Here is an 18,360-nt window from a genome sequence, read left to right as displayed (position 1 = left end):
TTTTTAATTTTGTTTTTAGAGCCATGGTAACTTATCCCAGTGAGGGATGTTGTGTATCTCAAAAAAATGGTTTTTAAACTTTAGAGCTTCAAGAGATTTAGGAAAGGTAGAGAAAGTTGGAAGTTCTAAAAATATCTTTTACTTGTTTTTTATGTATTGAGCTTCCATTTAAGATTTAACTTGAAAAGTGGATTCTGTTTCTTAAAAGTATTTGGCTCATGCCTGTAATCCCAACACTGGGAAGCTGAGGCAGGTGGATCACTTGAGGTCAGGAGTTTGAGACCAGCCTGGCCAACATGGTGAAACCCCATCTCTACTAAAAATAAGAAAATTAGCCAGACGTGGTGGCTTAGTCCCAGCTACTCAGGAGGCTGAGGCAGGAGAATTGCTTGAACTGGGGAGGAAGAGGTTGCAGTGAGCCAAGATGGTGCCCCTGCGCTTCAGCCTGGGCAACAGAGCAAGACTCTTGTCTCAAAAAAATAAAGTATTTGGAATTCACTGCTCCATGATAATACATGTGACAGTATTTACTTTCCAACTTGAATGACTACTATGTAATTTTGAAAACTGATTTCAGATTTTACTGTGTTGAAAGGGAAATTATTCTCTTAAATAGCCGAAGTGGATTGAAGAACATGAATTAGAAGAATTTTGCATATGGAAAGTATACCACCATCTTTAATTTAGCATTGAGTTTGTTGCTGTAGATTTTTCTGATGCTCTTTCTACAACCTATGTTATGTCTTGAACTTCCAAAGCTCACCATTTCCTTTGGTGATTTGGCAAAAAAAACATGGAGGAAGTAGTCTTCTTAGGTTTGTACCTTGTAATTGTTGCTCATAGAGCAGTATTATTACCTGAGGGTGGGGAAACCCAGGCAGAGACAGTGATGTGTGCCAAGGCAGAGAACTCTCCAGGAAGGCAGAAGGCCTGGTCCTCATTTGGTTGCCTCATCTGTAAAACAAGTAAGTTGGGAAATTCCTCTATATCAGTGGTTTCCCAAACCTGGGACATTGATAAGAATTGCCTGTACTGCTTGTTTTTTTAAAAAAAAAAAAACAAAAACTTCAGAACACGCCAAAAAACAAACCCTTGCCTCATCTTAGAGCTCAATAGCTCCAGTTGATATTTGATATTTCCTAGAGTGTGGGTCACAGATGAATATTATTTTTTTACTTTTAAAGTTTTTTATTTTTTTGAGACAGAGTCTTGCTCTATTGCCCAGGTTGGAGTTCTGTGGTGCCATCTTGGCTCACTGCAACCTCTGCCTCCCGGGTTTCAGTGATTCTCCCACCTCAGCCTCCCAAGTAGTTGGGGTTACAGGCGCATGCTGCCACACCCTGCTAATTTTTGTATTTTTAGTTGAAATGGAGTTTCATTATGTTGGCCAGGCTGGTCTCTAACTCCTGACCTCAAGTGATCCTCCTGCCTCGGCCTCCCAAGGTGCCGGGATTATAGGGGTGAGCCACCGTGCTCGACTCAGATGAGTATTTTTACTGTGCACTCAATGTGATGCCAGGAGACCACTGGTCTTGATGACCTCCGACTTTTCATCTCTGATAGAACACAAGAACAAACCATATTGAGTACTGAGATGTTAGATATTGCCCTTTATACAAATGTCCTTTGAACATGTGTCAGGTTTTTAAAAAATTCTTTTTAAAAAATGCTACCTGGAAAATAGTTATAAAACTGAAAAAAATTTATGTAAGAGAAAGAATGGGAAAATTAGGTAATTGTTGAAGCTAGGAGTGGATACTTAGGGATTTATTGTACCATTTTCTATACCTTTGACTGTGTTTGAAAATTTTCGTAATAAAGATATATATAGCTTAGTGAAATTCATACTATTTGTTATTAAAAAGGGCTTTTCATTTCTCCTGTACACATTTTAAACTGTGCAGTCCATTTGAAAGTAACTATTTATTGTAGTAGTAATTGCTTATTTTGTTCATTTGTAGGCAAAGATTGAAAATGTGCAGAAAACAGGTTTCATCAAAGGACCAATGTTCAAAGGTGTTGCTTCTAGTCGATTTTTGCCCAAAGGCACCAAGACAAAAGTTAATTTGGAAGAACAGGGACGACAGAAGGTGTCATTCAGCTTCAGCCTTACAAAGAAAACTTTGCAGAATAGGTTTCTCACTGCACTTGGCAATGAAAAGCAAAGTGATACTCCAAACCCCCCAGCTGTACCTCTTCAGGTAGACTCGACTCCTAAAATGAAAATGGAAATTGGTGATACCTTATCTACTGCAGAAGAATCTTCCCCACCAAAGTCAAGGGTGGAATTGGGCAAAATTCATTTTAAGAAACACCTGCTTCATGTAACATCCAGGCCATTGCTGGCTACTACCACAGCAGTAGCATCTCCACCTACTCATGCAGCACCACTACCAGCAGTGATAGCAGAATCAACAACTGTAGACTCACCACCCTCATCTCCACCTCCACCGCCTCCACCTGCCCAAGCCACAACACCCTCATCACCAGCACCAATAACAGAGCCAGTGGCCTTGCCACATACACCAGTAACAGTTCTAATGGCAGCACCAGTACCCTTACCAGTAGATGTAGCAGTTAGATCTCTGAAAGAACCACCAATTATAATTGTACCAGAATCTTTAGAAGCAGATACTAAGCAGGACACTGTATCTAATAGTTCAGAAGAACACATAACTCAAATATTGAATGAGCAAGCAGATATTTCCTCAAAAAAAGAAGATTCCCATATTGGGAAGGATGAAGAAATTCCAGATAGTTCTAAGATTAGTCTGAGCTGTAAAAAAACAGGTTCTAAGAAGAAATCCTCACAATCTGAAGGCACCTTTCTTGGTTCAGAATCTGATGAAGATTCTGTACGGACTTCTTCAAGTCAAAGATCACATGATTTAAAATTTTCAGCAAGCATTGAAAGGGAAAGAGATTTTAAAAAGAGCTCAGCACCTTTAAAAAGTGAGGATCTAGGGAAATCTTCACGATCTAAAACAGAGAGAGATGATAAATATTTTAGCTATTCAAAACTTGAAAGAGATACTCGGTATGTATCTTCCCGATGTAGATCAGAAAGAGAGCGACGGCGGAGCAGATCTCATTCTAGGTCTGAGAGAGGCCCTAGAACTAATTTATCCTATTCCAGGTCAGAACGATCTCATTATTATGACTCTGATCGTCGCTACCATAGGAGCTCCCCTTATCGAGAGAGGACACGCTATTCTCGGCCATACACAGATAACAGAGCACGAGAGAGTTCTGACTCAGAAGAAGAGTATAAGAAGACATACTCAAGGCGTACCTCATCTCATTCCTCTTCTTACAGAGACCTAAGGACATCATCCTATTCTAAATCTGATCGGGACTGTAAAACTGAGACCTCTTACTTAGAGATGGAAAGAAGAGGCAAGTATTCTTCAAAACTAGAAAGAGAATCTAAAAGGACTTCAGAAAATGAAGCAGTTAAAAGATGTTGTTCTCCCCCTAATGAACTGGGATTCCGACGAGGGTCATCATATTCTAAGCACGACAGTAGTGCTTCCCGTTATAAATCTACCCTTTCAAAACCTATACCCAAGTCTGATAAATTTAAAAATTCTTTCTGTTGTACAGAATTAAATGAAGAAATCAAACAGTCTCATTCTTTTAGTTTACAGACACCTTGTTCAAAAGGTAGTGAATTAAGAATGATTAATAAAAACCCTGAAAGAGAAAAGGCTGGGTCTCCAGCTCCATCAAATCGATTAAATGATTCACCTACTTTAAAAAAGCTAGATGAATTTCCTATTTTTAAGTCTGAATTTATAACACATGATAGCCATGATAGGATTAAGGAATTAGACTCTTTATCTAAAGTGAGGAATGATCAATTAAGAAGTTTTTGTCCCATAGAATTAAATATAAATGGATCTCCTGGGGCAGAATCTGATTTAGCAACATTTTGCACTTCTAAAACTGATGCTGTTTTAATGACTTCTGATGATAGTGTGACTGGATCGGAAGTATCCCCTTTGGTCAAAGCATGCATGCTTTCATCAAATGGATTTCAGAATATTAGTAGATGCAAAGGAAAAGACTTGGATGATACACGCATGCTGCATAAGAAGTCAGAAAGCCCATTTAGAGAAACAGAACCTCTGGTGTCACCACACCAAGATAAACTCATGTCTTTGCCAGTTATGACTATAGATTATTCCAAAACTGTAGTTAAAGAACCAGTTGATACGAGGGTTTCTTGCTGCAAAACCAAAGATTCAGACATATACTGTACTTCAAATGATAGCAACAACCCTTCTTTGTGTAACTCCGAAGCTGAAAATATAGAGCCTTCAGTTATGAAGATTTCTTCAAATAGCTTTATGAATGTGCATTTGGAATCAAAACCAGTTATATGTGATAGTAGAAATTTGACAGATCACTCAAAATTTGCATGTGAAGAATATAAGCAGAGCATCGGTAGCACTAGTTCAGCTTCTGTTAATCATTTTGATGATTTATATCAGCCTATTGGGAGTTCAGATATTGCTTCATCTCTTCAGAGTCTTCCACCAGGAATAAAGGTGGACAGTCTAACTCTCTTGAAATGTGGGGAGAACACATCTCCAGTTCTGGATGCAGTGCTAAAGAGTAGAAAAAGTTCGGAGTTTTTAAAGCATGCAGGGAAAGAAACAGTAGTAGAAGTAGGTAGTGACCTTCCTGATTCAGGAAAGGGATTTGCTTCCAGGGAGAACAGGCGTAATAATGGGTTATCTGGGAAATGTTTGCAAGAGGCTCAAGAAGAAGGGAATTCCATATTGCCTGATAGAAGAGGAAGACCAGAAATCTCTTTACATGAAAGAGGAGAAGGAGGACGTGTGCATACTTCTGATGACTCAGAAGTTGTATTTTCTTCTTGTGATTTGAATTTAACCATGGAAGACAGTGATGGTGTAACTTACGCATTAAAGTGTGACAGTAGTGGTCATGCCCCAGAAATTGTGTCTACTGTCCATGAAGATTATTCTGACTCTTCTGAAAGTTCAAGTGATGAAAGTGATTCAGAAGATACAGATTCAGATGATAGCAGTATTCCAAGAAACCGTCTCCAGTCTGTTGTGGTTGTGCCAAAGAATTCTACTTTGCCCGTGGAAGAAACAAGTCCTTGTTCTTCTCGGAGCAGTCAAAGTTATAGACACTATTCTGACCATTGGGAAGATGAAAGATTGGAGTCAAGGAGACATTCATATGAGGAAAAATTTGAAAGTATAGCAAATAAAGCCTGTCCTCAAACTGATAAGTTTTTCCTTCATAAAGGAACAGAGAAGAATCCAGAAATTTCTTTTACACAGTCCAATAGAAAACAAATAGATAACCACCTGCCTGAACTTTCTCATCCTCAGAGTGATGGGGTTGATAGTACAAGTCATACAGATGTGAAATCTGACTCTCTGGGTCACCCAAATTCAGAGGAAACTGTGAAAGCCAAAATATCTTCTAGGCAGCAAGAGGAGCTGCCAATTTATTCTTCTGATTTTGAAGATGTCCCAAATAAGTCTTGGCAACAGTCCACTTTCCAAAACAGGCCAGATAGTAGACTGGGAAAAACAGAATTGAGTTTTTCTTCCTCTTGTGAGATATCACGTGTAGATGGCTTGCACTCATCAGAAGAGCTCAGAAACTTAGGTTGGGACTTCTCTCAAGAAAAGCCTTCTACCACATATCAGCAACCTGACAGTAGCTATGGAACTTGTGGTGGACACAAGTATCAGCAAAATGCAGAACAGTATGGTGGGACACGTGATTACTGGCAAGGCAATGGTTACTGGGATCCGAGATCAGGTAGACCTCCTGGAACTGGGGTTGTGTATGATCGAACTCAAGGACAAGTACCAGATTCCCTAACAGATGATCGTGAAGAAGAGGAGAATTGGGATCAACAGGATGGATCCCATTTTTCAGACCAGTCCAATAAGTATCTTCTATCCCTTCAGAAAGACAAGGGGTCAGTGCAAGCACCTGAAATAAGCAGCAATTCCATTAAGGACACTTTAGCTGTGAATGAAAAGAAAGAGTTTTCAAAAAACTTGGAAAAAAATGATATCAAAGATAGAGGGCCTCTTAAAAAAAGGAGGCAGGAAATAGAGAGTGATTCTGAAAGTGATGGTGAGCTTCAGGACAGAAAGAAAGTTAGAGTGGAGGTAGAGCAGGGAGAGACATCAGTGCCCCCAGGCTCAGCACTGGTTGGGCCCTCCTGTGTCATGGATGACTTCAGGGACCCACAGCGATGGAAGGAATGTGCCAAGCAAGGGAAAATGCCTTGTTACTTTGATCTTATTGAAGAAAATGTTTATTTAACAGAAAGGTAAGTCTAATTAATGCTTGCTTGACAAATTTTAACTCTTTTTTGTTGTTGTTGTAAGAAAAAGCCTTTAAACAATTCAGACTGTATGAGATAAAACACATGAAAGAGTTGTGGGATAAAATAAATTTAAAAGCCTAAAAAAGTGTTTTTACCTATTTAGATTTGATAGTATAGATTGCTTTCCCCATTTTTCCACTCCAGGAAAGGGAAAGGAGGTGTCTAGTTTTTTTCTCTTATTACTTATTTGATTTTCAAGGTATAATTTAGGCTAGCCCAGTTTTTCTGTAATTCCTTTTACATGTGAAAGTGTGACCAAAAAAAGAATAAAACCCCCAGCAAAATAATCTGTTCTTAGAGAAGAAAAGTGGTTACATTGGCATTTATTTTCTTACTTTTTTGTTGTTAAAAAAAAGAAAAAGCTTTTAAACAATTCAGTGTGTATGAGATTAAACACATGAAAGAGTTGTGGGATAAAGTAAATTTAAAAGCCTAAAAAAGTGTTTTTACCTATTTAGATTTGATAGTATAGATTCCTTTCCCCATTTTCCCCCTCCCCAGGAAAGATGTCTATTTTTTTTTCTTTTATTACTTACTTGGTTTTCAAGGTATAATTTAGGCTAGCCCAGTTTTTCTGTAATTCCTTTTACATGTGAAAGGTTGACCAAAAAAATAGAATAAAACCCCAGCAAAATAATCTGTACTTAGAGAAGAAAAAAGTGGTTACATTGGATTTTATTTTCAAAAGTGTGCAGAATGAAGTATCTTTGGGTACTGTGTTAGTCCGTTTTCATGCTGCTGATAAAGACATACCCGAGACTGGGAAGAAAAAGAGGTTTAATTGGACTTGCAGTTCCACATGGCTGGGGAGGCCTCAGAATTGTGGCAGGAGGCAAAAGGGACTTGGGCAAAAGGGACTTCTTACATGGTGGTGGCAAGAGAAAAGGAGGAAGAAGCAAAAGTGAAAACCCCTGATAAACCCATCAGATCTTGTGTGACATATTCACCATCACAAGAATAACACAGGATAGGCCGGCCCCCATGATTCAATTACCTCCTCCTGGGACCCTCCCACAACACGTGGGAATTCTGGGAGATACAATTCAAGTTGAGTTTGGGTGGGGAAATAGCCAAATCGTATCAGATACTTATAAAGTTAGAACTAGACTAGAACATAATTTTCTTCTCTCATTTTTTTTAGATTATTGTTACTAGATTAAATCTGGCAATAGTGTAATAAATATTTTAGAAATGATAAAGTGGTTTATCGAAAAATCCCTAACATGAAACAAATTATAATGAGAATACGAGTAATGAAAACATAGTCCTCTAGAGCAGGGCTTCTCAGTCTGTTTTAACTTTAACCTGTCCTTGATAATTTCCTTTTTCCTGATGTAAATGTATGCCTCTTGTGCTTAAAAAAACAAAACAAAAAGTATTCTACCCACTTACTCTCCTTTTTTGGAAGTTTTCCTGCTAGTTGGGAATCAACCTAACCATTGTACCTTTAAGCATCAAAATGTTATTAAATCAAGTTTTCCACTGTGTATAAGGTAAAAACTTAATTTTAAAGGTAGGTCCTACCAGAAATTTTTTTTTCTATTAAAAACTAACCTTTTAACAGAGAGCCTTTTATAGTTACTTTCTTTTTTTTTTTTTTTTTTTTTTTTGAGACGGAGTCTGGCTCTGTCACCCAGGCTGGAGTGCAGTGGCGCAATCTCGGCTCACTGCAAGCTCCACCTCCCAGGTTTACGCCATTCTCCTGCCTCAGCCTCCCGAGTAGCTGGGACTACAGGCGCCCGCCACCTCGCCCGGCTAGTTTTTTGTATTTTTTAGTAGAGACGGGGTTTCACCATGTTAGCCAGGATGGTCTCGATCTCCTGACCTCGTGATCCGCCCGTCTCGGCCTCCCAAAGTGCTGGGATTACAGGCTTGAGCCACCGCGCCCGGCCAGTTACTTTCATTTATATCTAGTTATAAATTAGGTTTACATTTAAAATATTCAATATTTTAAGTAAGTACCCCTTAGGAATTGTGTGAGTTGACTAATGGAACTTACAAGATCTTTGTAAAAGAATATAAATAAAACTAATCAGTCCAATTCTGACTTTTCTTTAGCATTGAGAATCTCATATATATAAAACTGTGCACATAGATTTGGTTAGGAGAGGCATAAGAGGGCTTCCACCACTTTGCAGTGGGAAGGATTTATATATATTCAATTTTTTTTTTTTTTTTGAGACAGAGTCTCACTTTGTTGGCCAGGGTGGAGCGCAGTGGCGTAATCTTGGCTCACTGCAACCTCTGCTGGGCGCCACCATGCCCAGCTAATTTTTGTATTTTTAGTAGAAATGGGTTTCACCATGTTGGCCAGGCTGGTCTCGAACTCCTGACCTCAAGTGATCCGCCCATCTTGGCCTCCCAAAGTACTGGGATTACAGGTGTGAGCTACTACGCCCGGCCTATATATTCAGAATTTTGAAGTGCCTGTTATATGCTAGTCATTTAGGAGCCACTAAGAAGGCAAACTCTTATAAGAAATAATATGAATATAATGAAAAAATTTTTCTTATGTTTAATGGAGCAGGGCTTACCTGCCAAAATCTATGCCCATTAGTCCTATTCCAGCCTTCTAGAGCAATACAAAATAAAGCTGCTGCTGATTCTCCAAAATTGTAGCTAAGTACTTCTAAATAGATAATTTTGTTTAGTCATCTTCAGGCTAAGCATATTCATATACTCATTAACGAATTATGTCTTTAATCAAGAGGAATCATTCTTTTCACCTAAACTTAGTTAAAACTATCATAACACTCTTTAGGCACTTTATAAAATTGGCACTAGAATAGAACATATGTTGAAGATTAAAGCAGATTAGAGATAGCCATTTAGAGCAGCTATGCTGTTTCCTGTTTGATAGTCAAAGAGTGATTTATAGTTCTTGTAGTTCCCTAATCTTAAAAACATCTTAACAGATCTTTTTTGACCATCTTTATTTTTTTGTTTTTGTTTTTGTTTAGACCAGGGTAACAGACTAGTTCATCAGCAAAAATGCCAGTAAATAATCACATTTTCACTTTTGCTTTGCAACTCTGGTGTGGGTTATTATGAACCCAATCAAATTTTAGCAGTTTATGTTCTCCTCCAAAATAAATCTGTCTGCATGGAGAAAGTTTAGCCCTCTTAAACTTTTACCTGATTGTTCTGTAATTACACTTCATTTAAAAAATTCAATCTGCTTTTAAACAAAATTTATGCAAATGTGATGTTACCGAAAGATACTCTAAAATATTGGATTTAGAACTCACTCATTTTTTTAGAAACCACTTTTCTCCCTTAATCTTATATCTCAACTATTATTTGCTCATCCGTGAGGTCTGATTCTTAAACTTAACTTTAACCAGCTATGTCACTATTTGAAATGCATGCGTTTTCGTATTTTTCCCAGAACCTAGTATGACTTTAACACTTGAAACTGTTCAGAATCCAAGGCTTAGCTGACCTGGACTAGGAAATAAGGACTGAGTTCCAGAATGATTGGTTTTGAACTCATCTCATCTTCCCCCATTTGCCAAGGTTAAGTTTGCCCTTCTCATGTTTTTTTGTTTTGTTTTGTTTTTGTTTTTGTTTTGTTTTTGGTAACGTAGGTCTTAGGATTTTCAGTCTCACAAGTACTAATGATTAGATGTTTTATTTTGAATGCTTGACTTACAGGAATCATTAAATGTGAATCTAGCCAGGCGTAGTGGGTCCTGCCTGCGATTGCAGCACTTTGGGAAGTGGACGCAGGGGGATTTCTTGAGCCTGGGAGTTCACGACCAGCCTGAGTAACATAAAGAGACCCTGTCTCTACAGAATATTAAAACAAAAACAGAAATTAGCCAAGTGTGGTGGCATGAGCTGTGGTCCCAGCTATTCAGGAGGTGGAAGTGGGAGGGTCATTTGAATCCAGGAGGTTGAGGCTGCAGTGAGCCATGATCACATCACTGCACCCTGGCCTGGATGATGGAACAAGACCCTGTTTAAAAAAACTCGAAAGAATCTAATGAGATTTAGCACATATTTGATTACATATGTTATATCTTTACCAGGAAATTTATTTAATCAGTTTTTATGACATTTTACCCAATAGAAAGAAGAATAAATCTCATCGAGATATTAAGCGAATGCAGTGTGAGTGTACACCTCTTTCTAAAGATGAAAGAGCTCAAGGTGAAATAGCATGTGGAGAAGATTGTCTTAATCGTCTTCTCATGATTGAATGGTAAGTAAATTAGAATACTCTGCTTTTGCTCAACACTTCTATTAAATGTCTCTAAATATTGAATTATCAATGAAGAAAAAAATTTAACCTTTCTCCTACCTATGGATGACTATAAGCAAAGAAGTATAGTAGACACTTTGATGTGTAGTAGAAAACAGATATTAATAGGGAAACAAATTTCCCTTGCATTGTGCATTAGATTACAGTACCCACCATGTTTTAAGTGCTGTGTAAAGTAGTCCTATAGTATTAATTTCTATTGAGTACTTTTTAAATCTTATAATGTTAATGTCCTAGGAGGTAAATATTGGTATTTTTAAGCTTTCACTATAAAGTGAAATAAAACCGTTAACATTTCAGAAATGCATAAAGTGAATGTCTTCTTCTCCCAAACATCGATTCCATTGTTTTGTCGTTTTTCCAGAAAACTTTTAATGCCTTTTTAGCATAGGTAGATGTTTTCCTCTTTTTATGTATACAGATAAAATCTCATTCTATATACTTGCCTGGATTTGCTAATCAGACCTAACCAGAGCTCTGTGTACAGACCCGACTAAATCTTTCTCTTGACTGCATTATGTATTCATAGCTGGTAATTATTCTGTTGACATATATTTGCTTCTATATTGTTCTTATAAATAGTAAATATCTTTACATTAAAAAATTTAATCTTGGCCAGGTGTAGTGGCTCATGCCTGTAATCCCAGCTATTTGGGAGGCCAAGGCGGGCAGATCACTTGAGGTCAGGAGTTCAAGATCAGCCTGGCCAACACGGTGAAACCCCATCTCTACTAAAAAATACAAAAATTAGCCAGGCATGATGACACACACCTGTAATCCCAGCTACTCGGGAGGCTGAGGCAGGAGAAGCACTTGAACCCAGGAGGTGGAGGTTGCAGTGAGCTATCACTCCGCTGTACTCTAGCCAGGGTGTCAGAGCAAGACCTTGTCTCAAAAAAATTGTTTTGACCAATCTGATTGATGAAAAATATATTCTTGTCTTTAACATGGAAAAAGTATACCTTATTTTTAATATTAATGAAGTGTTTTCTTCTCAAAGACCAGTTTTTGGTTTTGCTCATGTTATAGTGTTGTGAAAATAAAATATATATACCTTGAAAAAATAAAGAGAAAGCATTTTTGGTATTCTTTATCCAAACTAGAGAGAGAGATGACAGTACAGATGTAAGAAGAGAAGACATAGGGTTAGCATTATTCTAACTTCATATTGTTGCCCTAGTCATTCTTCTGGGTTTTCCTGCCAACCTTGTGAAGCATACATGAAGAAAAAAATTTCTTCATATTATTCACACACTGTAGTAGTTCTCTGTTGTTCTCATGATTAGGTTCAAACTTCGCCTTGTATCCAGAGCCCTTCGTAGCATATCATCAGCCTGTCTTTTCATCCTCCAGCAACTCACCTTTCTTATCAGTTATCTTTAGTTGTTTCATTTCCCTTTGTCCAAACAGGGATTGTTTTCTTATTTCTGCACACAGGCAGGGACAGTTGTATCTCCAGCTTTCTTTATGCATATCCTATGTATTATTAGAGATTCTGCCTTAAATTCTCTTCCCTCCTGAAAGCTTTCCTTTATACTGCCTCACTCTGGAGCAAATCCTTCATCCTTTGACCGTTGCTAAAAATGTTATTTGCTGCTGGGTTGGCAATAAATAATAATGTATTAAAAATGGTTAATTTCTAGTAGTCTTTTTTTTTTTTCTTTTTGAGACAGTCTCCCCTGTCGCCCAGGCTAGAGTGTAGTGGCGCGATCTTGACTCACTACAACCTCTGCCTCCTGAGTTCAAGCAATTCTCCTGCCTCAGCCTCCCAAGTAGCTGGGATTGCAGGCATGCACTATCATGATTGGCTAATTTTTGTAACTTTAGGAGAGACAGCGTTTCACTATGTTGGCAAGGGTGGTCTTGAATTCCCTCAAGTGATCCACCTGCCTCAGCCTCCCAAAGTGCTGGGATTACAGGCACGAGCCACCGAACTTGGCCCCCTCTAGTGTAGTTTTAATCATTGTTAAAAACCTTTATATCTATCACATATTAAGAAGTAAATCATTGTTTGATTTTATCATTTTTACTCTAGGATCCATGGGAGAAGAGCCTTGCCATGTCATTCTGTTTACTCTGAACAAGGATATGTTTAATAATGACTTTAGATTTTCTCAATTGTAGATCAAGTAGTTAGCTGTGTTCAAAAAATGAAAAGTGATTAGAGTAGAAGGAAGGGAAGGTGCACTTACAGAAAATAAGTTCTGCAGAGTTGTCAATGTACGGAAAGCTTACATGCAGCCTGAAAATGTATTATAGACACCTAGAGAGTGGTAGACATTTCCTGTGATGACCAGATGTCAAGGCTGTATTGTGGGTATGATCTGTTTAAATAACAATGTAGATACTCAGTTCTAAGGAATCCCTTTGTGATGGAAGGAAAGGAAGGCTTAGTTGGGGGTTAGTCATACATATGCTAATTATACCATAAAAGTATGTATACGTGTAGTTATACTAACACATTTTTTCAAAGTTACTTTGGTTCTTTTGCTGCTTTAAAGAATTAAGTTTCCTCCTTTTCTCATTTCAGTTCTTCTCGGTGTCCAAATGGGGATTATTGTTCCAATAGACGGTTTCAGAGAAAACAGCATGCAGATGTGGAAGTCATACTCACAGAAAAGAAAGGCTGGGGCTTGAGAGCTGCCAAAGACCTTCCTTCGTAAGTTCTGTTTTAATTTTGTTTCACTTCACTTTTTTTTTTTTTTTTTTTTTTTGAGACGAGGTCTCACTCTGTCACCAAGGCTGGAGTGCAGTGGCACAATCTTGGCTCACTGGAACCTCTACCTCCCGGATTCAAGCGATTCTCCTGCCTCAGCCTCTCAAGTAGCTGGGACTACAGGTGCGTGCCACCATGCCCGGCTCATTTTTTTTGTATTTTTTTGGTAGAGACATTGTTTCACCATATTGGCCAGGCTGGTTTCGAACTCTGACCGCAAGTTATCCGCCCACCTTGGCCTCCCAAAGCGCTGAGATTACAGGCGTGAGCCGTCGCGCCCGGCCTTCGCTTCATTTTTGTCTTGTTGAACTTAGATGTTTTTGTAGGAAAACAATTTCTGTATTACACTGAGGTTTAATGATGATCATTATGTAGAATGACCACTTGGTAGCTGGTTTGTTGTTAAAAAAATTTTTTTTTCTTTTTTAGTAATTATGTTTTCTTTAATTCCAAGCAACTACCAAGTGTATACTGTGGACCCCCAGAATCTCTATGAAGCTATATAAAAAGGAGTTGGGACAGAATCCATTAGTATACATAAAATTGAGTTGGAGTAAGAGTAGAAGACAAGGCCAGGTGCAGTGGCTCATGCCTTTAATCTTAGTGCTATGGGAAGCTGAGTGGGAGAACTGCTTGGGCCCAGGAGTTCAAGGGTACAGTGAGCTGTGATCATGCCACTGCATTCCAGTCGGGATGGCAATGATCTCTTGTCTCTTAAAGAAAAAAAAAAAAAAGAGTAGAAGAGAGTACCTGAGCATATCAAGGTTAAGAATTAAAACATACTTGATAGATTAATGATTATCAAGTATGAATGAATGAATAAATGTTGCCTTCCATCTAACTCATGTAACTTTTTAATTTAATACAGCAAAAGGTTCACTTTATTTTCTACCATATTCAGTATTTCCTGGAAATGTTTAAGTTTCTTATATAGAGCATATTTAAAGTATTCTTGGCTGGGCATGGTGACTCATGCTTGTAATCCTAGCACTTTGGGAAGCCAAGGTGAGTGGATCACCTGAAGTCGGGAGTTTGAGACCAACTTGGCCAACATGGCAAAACCCCGTCTCTACTAAAAATACAAAAATTAGATGCGTGTGGTGGCGCACACCTATAATGCCAGCTACCCAGGAGGCTGAGGTAGGAGAATAGCTTGAACTCGGGAGGTGGAGGTTGCAGTGAGGCGATATCATGCCACTGCACTCTAGCCTGGGAGACAGAGCAAGACTCCATCTCAGAAACAAACAAACAAAAAAACCAAAATTAGGCTGGGCGTAGTGGTTCACGCCTGTAATCCCAGCAGTTTGGGAGGCCGTCATGAGCAGATTACCTGAGGTCAGGAGTTCAAGACCAGCCTGGCCAATGTGGTGAAACTCTGTCTCTACTAAAAATACAAAGATTAGCTGGATGTGGTGGCAGGTGCCAATAATTCTGGCTACTTGGGGGGCTGAGGCAGGAGAATCTCTTGAATCGGGGAAGGGAAGATTGCAGTGAGCCAAGTTTTCGCCATTGTACTCCAGCCTGGGCGACAAGAATGAAACTCTGTCTCAAAAAACAAAACAAACCAAAAATTAGCCAGGCATGATGGCGCACACCTGTAATCCCAGCTACTCGGGAGGCTGAGGCAGAAGAATTTGCTTCAACCCACTAGGAGGAGGTTGCAGTGAATCGAGATCACGCCGCTGCATTCCAGCCTGGGCGACAGAGCAAAACTGTCTCCAAAAAAGAAAAAAAGTATTCTTAATGAAAGTTAAGTGCCTCTTTGAAGTTAAATATAAAATATAAACAAATTACATGTGTTTATGGTTGAAATATTTAAAAAATATATTTAAAAAATGGAAATAAAACATTTGCTGGATTCTAGTAGCTTAGACATAACTATTCTTTAAGAACGCTCTGAGCATATGGCCACACTTGGATGGGAGTTGGAGTTGGGGCAGGACTTGGTGGGGTTTAGTCTGTTTATTGTGGGAATTCAAAACACAGGTAATAAAGACAGTAATTTTTTTTTCTCACTGTTTTCCCCTTGGCAATAATTTAGTTTTATGACAGGAATCCTCATATATCTTTTAATAAGCAAATTGTTCTTTATTTTTTTTCTTTTGAAGATAAGAAATGATGTTTATATTAATCTATCCTTTTGAGAACCAATAAAAAAAAACACGTTTTGTTACACAAAAAGGGGGCTGGTAGGAACCTCATAGATTTCCCTTCTCCTTAAAGTGTTGTAAAAACACATCCTGGCTCATAACTGATTTTTATTATTTTTTATTTTTTTGAGACAGTGTCTTGCCCTGTCACCCTCACTGGAGTGTCCTGGCGCAGTCATAGCTCACTGCAGTCTCGACCTCCCAAGCTCAATTTATCCTCCTACCTTAGCCTTCTGAGTAGCTGAGACTATAGGTGTGAGCCACTATGCCCAGCTACTTTTTTTTTCTATTTTTTGTAGAGATGGGGTCCTCACTATGTTGCCTAGGCTCCTCATAACTGGTTTTTAATTGTTTATTTGAAACAAATATCCCACAGAATTGTCATATGCCCCATATCCAATTTATTGGATTCTTTATAGTATTTTAAACAAATAATTGATTATACTTCCTTTGAACACTGTTAATGATACAGAAATCAATACCTCTCAAAGCAGCCCATTGAATTTCCAAAATCACTAGTTCTAGTCCAGACGCACATTTTCAAAGATGCCTTCTTTCATTCTGCCCTAGCCAGCCAGGCCTTCTTGAGAGTTTTTTTTTTTTTTTTTTTTTTTTTTTTTTTTTTTAAAGTAACCACAGTTTGGACACAAGCCTCTCTTAACAGGGACAATAGTGGATGAGCTGTCTGGACACTGGTCCTTTGTGGTATCTGCAGTAAAACACACAGCTTCAAACCTGATCTAAATTCTGTTACTTGCAACAGACACTCTTTGATAGCTCAGTGCTCTTCTTATATTAAGGGGAAAGGAGATTGGGGAAGGGAGGAAAGGATGTGTGGCTCCAGTTTATATGCCGGGTTAAAACTTCCTAAAGCTCTTTCATTTTCTTCAGCTATTCACAGAGAACCCTGCTTTGGTAAAAGATACTAGGACTTAATGTCTCCGTGTTTCCCATACCTTCCTACTCCTATAATTTCCACATGATGTTGGTAATACCAGTAGTTACGAATTTCATAAAGTAGTCACAACTCTTGAGTTGTTTACTGTTAGAATATTACCATTTAATAAGCACAAATTGTCAGATCTACACAGGATGAGAAATTATTTGGAGCCAAGTTGCTAGTTAGTGTTAAAGTGCCATGGCAGACCTCACCAAAAAAGCAGATTACTATCAAAACCCCTGTAGTTTTAGGAAATATCCCAGTTGTAGGAAGAGAAGGCAGGGCTGTCCAGGTTGACTTAATGTAATTGGATACCAGATAGGGTTTTGAGGTAAAATTCACATAATATAATATTGACCATTTTAAAGTTTACAATTCAGTACCATTTAGTGCATTCATAATCTTGTGCAACCATCACCTTTGTCTATGTCCAGAACATTTTCATCATCTGAAAAGGGAATTCTGTACCTGTTAAGCAGAATCTTCTCATACCCGCCTCCTCCCAGGCCTGGCAGCCACTAATTTGCTTTCTGTGTCTGAGGGTTGGATCTATTCTCGGTATTTCATATAAATGAAATTATACAGTATGTGGCCTTTTGTGTGTGGCTTCTTTCGCTTAGCATTATGTTTTTGAGGTTTCATCTGTATTGGAGCATGTGTCAGCACTTAATTCCTATTTATGGCTGAATAATAGTCTCTTATATGGATATACGATATTTGTATATCCTTTTGTTAGTTGATGGACATTTGGGCAAATGAGGCTTTTTTTTAGATGGAGTCTTGCTCTGTCACCCAGGCTGGAGTGCAGTGGCACGATCATGGCTCACTGCAACCTCTGCTTCCTGGGTTCAAGGGATTCTTCTGCCTCAGCCTCCTGAGTAGCTGGGATTACAGGTGTGTGCCATCATGCCCAGCTAATTTTTATATTTTTAGTAGAGATGAAGTTTTACTGTGTTGGCCCAACTGGTCTGGAACTCCTGACTACAGGTGATCTGCCTGGCTTGGCTTCCCAAGTGCTGGAATTACAGGGGTGAGCCACCGTGCCTGGCCGAAATGATGTTTTTTTAGAAGCCATCTTTCCCTTCCACTTTTTTTTGTTGTTGTTTTTCGACACAGGGTCTCACTCTGCTGCCCAGGCTCAAATGCAGTGGTGTGATCACAGCTTACTGCCACCTCAACCTCCTGGGCTCAGGTGATCCTCTCACCTCAACCTCCTCAGTAGCTGGGACTACAGGTATACACTACCATACTCAGCTAATTTTTTTTGTATTTTTAGTAGAGACAGGGTTTTGCTGTGTTGCCCAGGTTAGTCTCGAACTCCTGAGCTCCAGTGATCCTCTCACCTTGACTTTCCAAAGTACTGGTATTACAGGCGTGAGCCACCACACCTGAGCCGTTTTATTAATAAAAAGTTTCAAACTTACAGAAAAGTTGAAAGAGTGGAACAGTTATCATCCATATAAGCACCACTTAGATTTTATAGTTATTAACATTTTGTTCTGTTTTCTTTATTTTACATTCTCTGTCTGCCCGTCTCTTTTTATCTATAGTCTTTTTTTTTGATGAAGCTTAAAGAGAGTTGCAGACATTACCCTTAACCCCTAAACCTTCCATAGCTTTGCAGTGACAGTGACAGTTTCTGTCCTCATCCACCTGCCATAGTAGAGCCCTGTTGCCCTGAAAAGGCTTTAAGGAGAAGGAGTTCAATGAAGTGACTTTATTCAGCCAGAGCAAATTTCAGACTTAGAAAAAGATTAATAAGAATCATAAGAATCACACTTCTCATTGCCTTTGCCTTCATGGGATCTAGTCACTGCATGCCAGGCAATTTGATGTTTTTCTGCTTTGTTTTTGTTTTTATTTTGGTTTTTAATTGAGACATGTAGCTTCTCTAAGAAACCT

At 38.7% G+C, this 18,360-nt stretch overlaps 1 protein-coding gene across 15 annotated transcripts in view; it reads left to right on the top strand.

The window, feature by feature from the left end:
• The window catches only part of SETD2 (SET domain containing 2, histone lysine methyltransferase), a 154,847-nt gene that overhangs the window by 41,232 nt on the left and 95,255 nt on the right, over window positions 1-18,360 (top strand). For all 15 annotated transcript variants that reach the window (XR_013413845.1, XR_003727278.2, XR_013413847.1 and 12 more), the window contains 3 exons: window positions 1,962-6,331; window positions 10,461-10,592; window positions 13,183-13,311. Coding sequence is in view for 9 of the 15 variants with exons in the window: in XM_028844063.2 (XP_028699896.2) it covers window positions 1,962-6,331; window positions 10,461-10,592; window positions 13,183-13,311 (4,631 nt within the window). In the remaining 6 variants the exon portion in view is untranslated. The remainder of the gene's footprint in view (window positions 1-1,961; window positions 6,332-10,460; window positions 10,593-13,182; window positions 13,312-18,360) is intronic.

The sequence above is a fragment of the Macaca mulatta genome, chromosome 2 (assembly GCF_049350105.2).
Source record: "Macaca mulatta isolate MMU2019108-1 chromosome 2, T2T-MMU8v2.0, whole genome shotgun sequence".
Taxonomy (NCBI): domain Eukaryota; kingdom Metazoa; phylum Chordata; class Mammalia; order Primates; family Cercopithecidae; genus Macaca; species Macaca mulatta.
The sequence above is the reverse complement of the archived record's forward strand: the minus strand, read 5'-3'. Positions and strand labels throughout refer to the sequence as shown.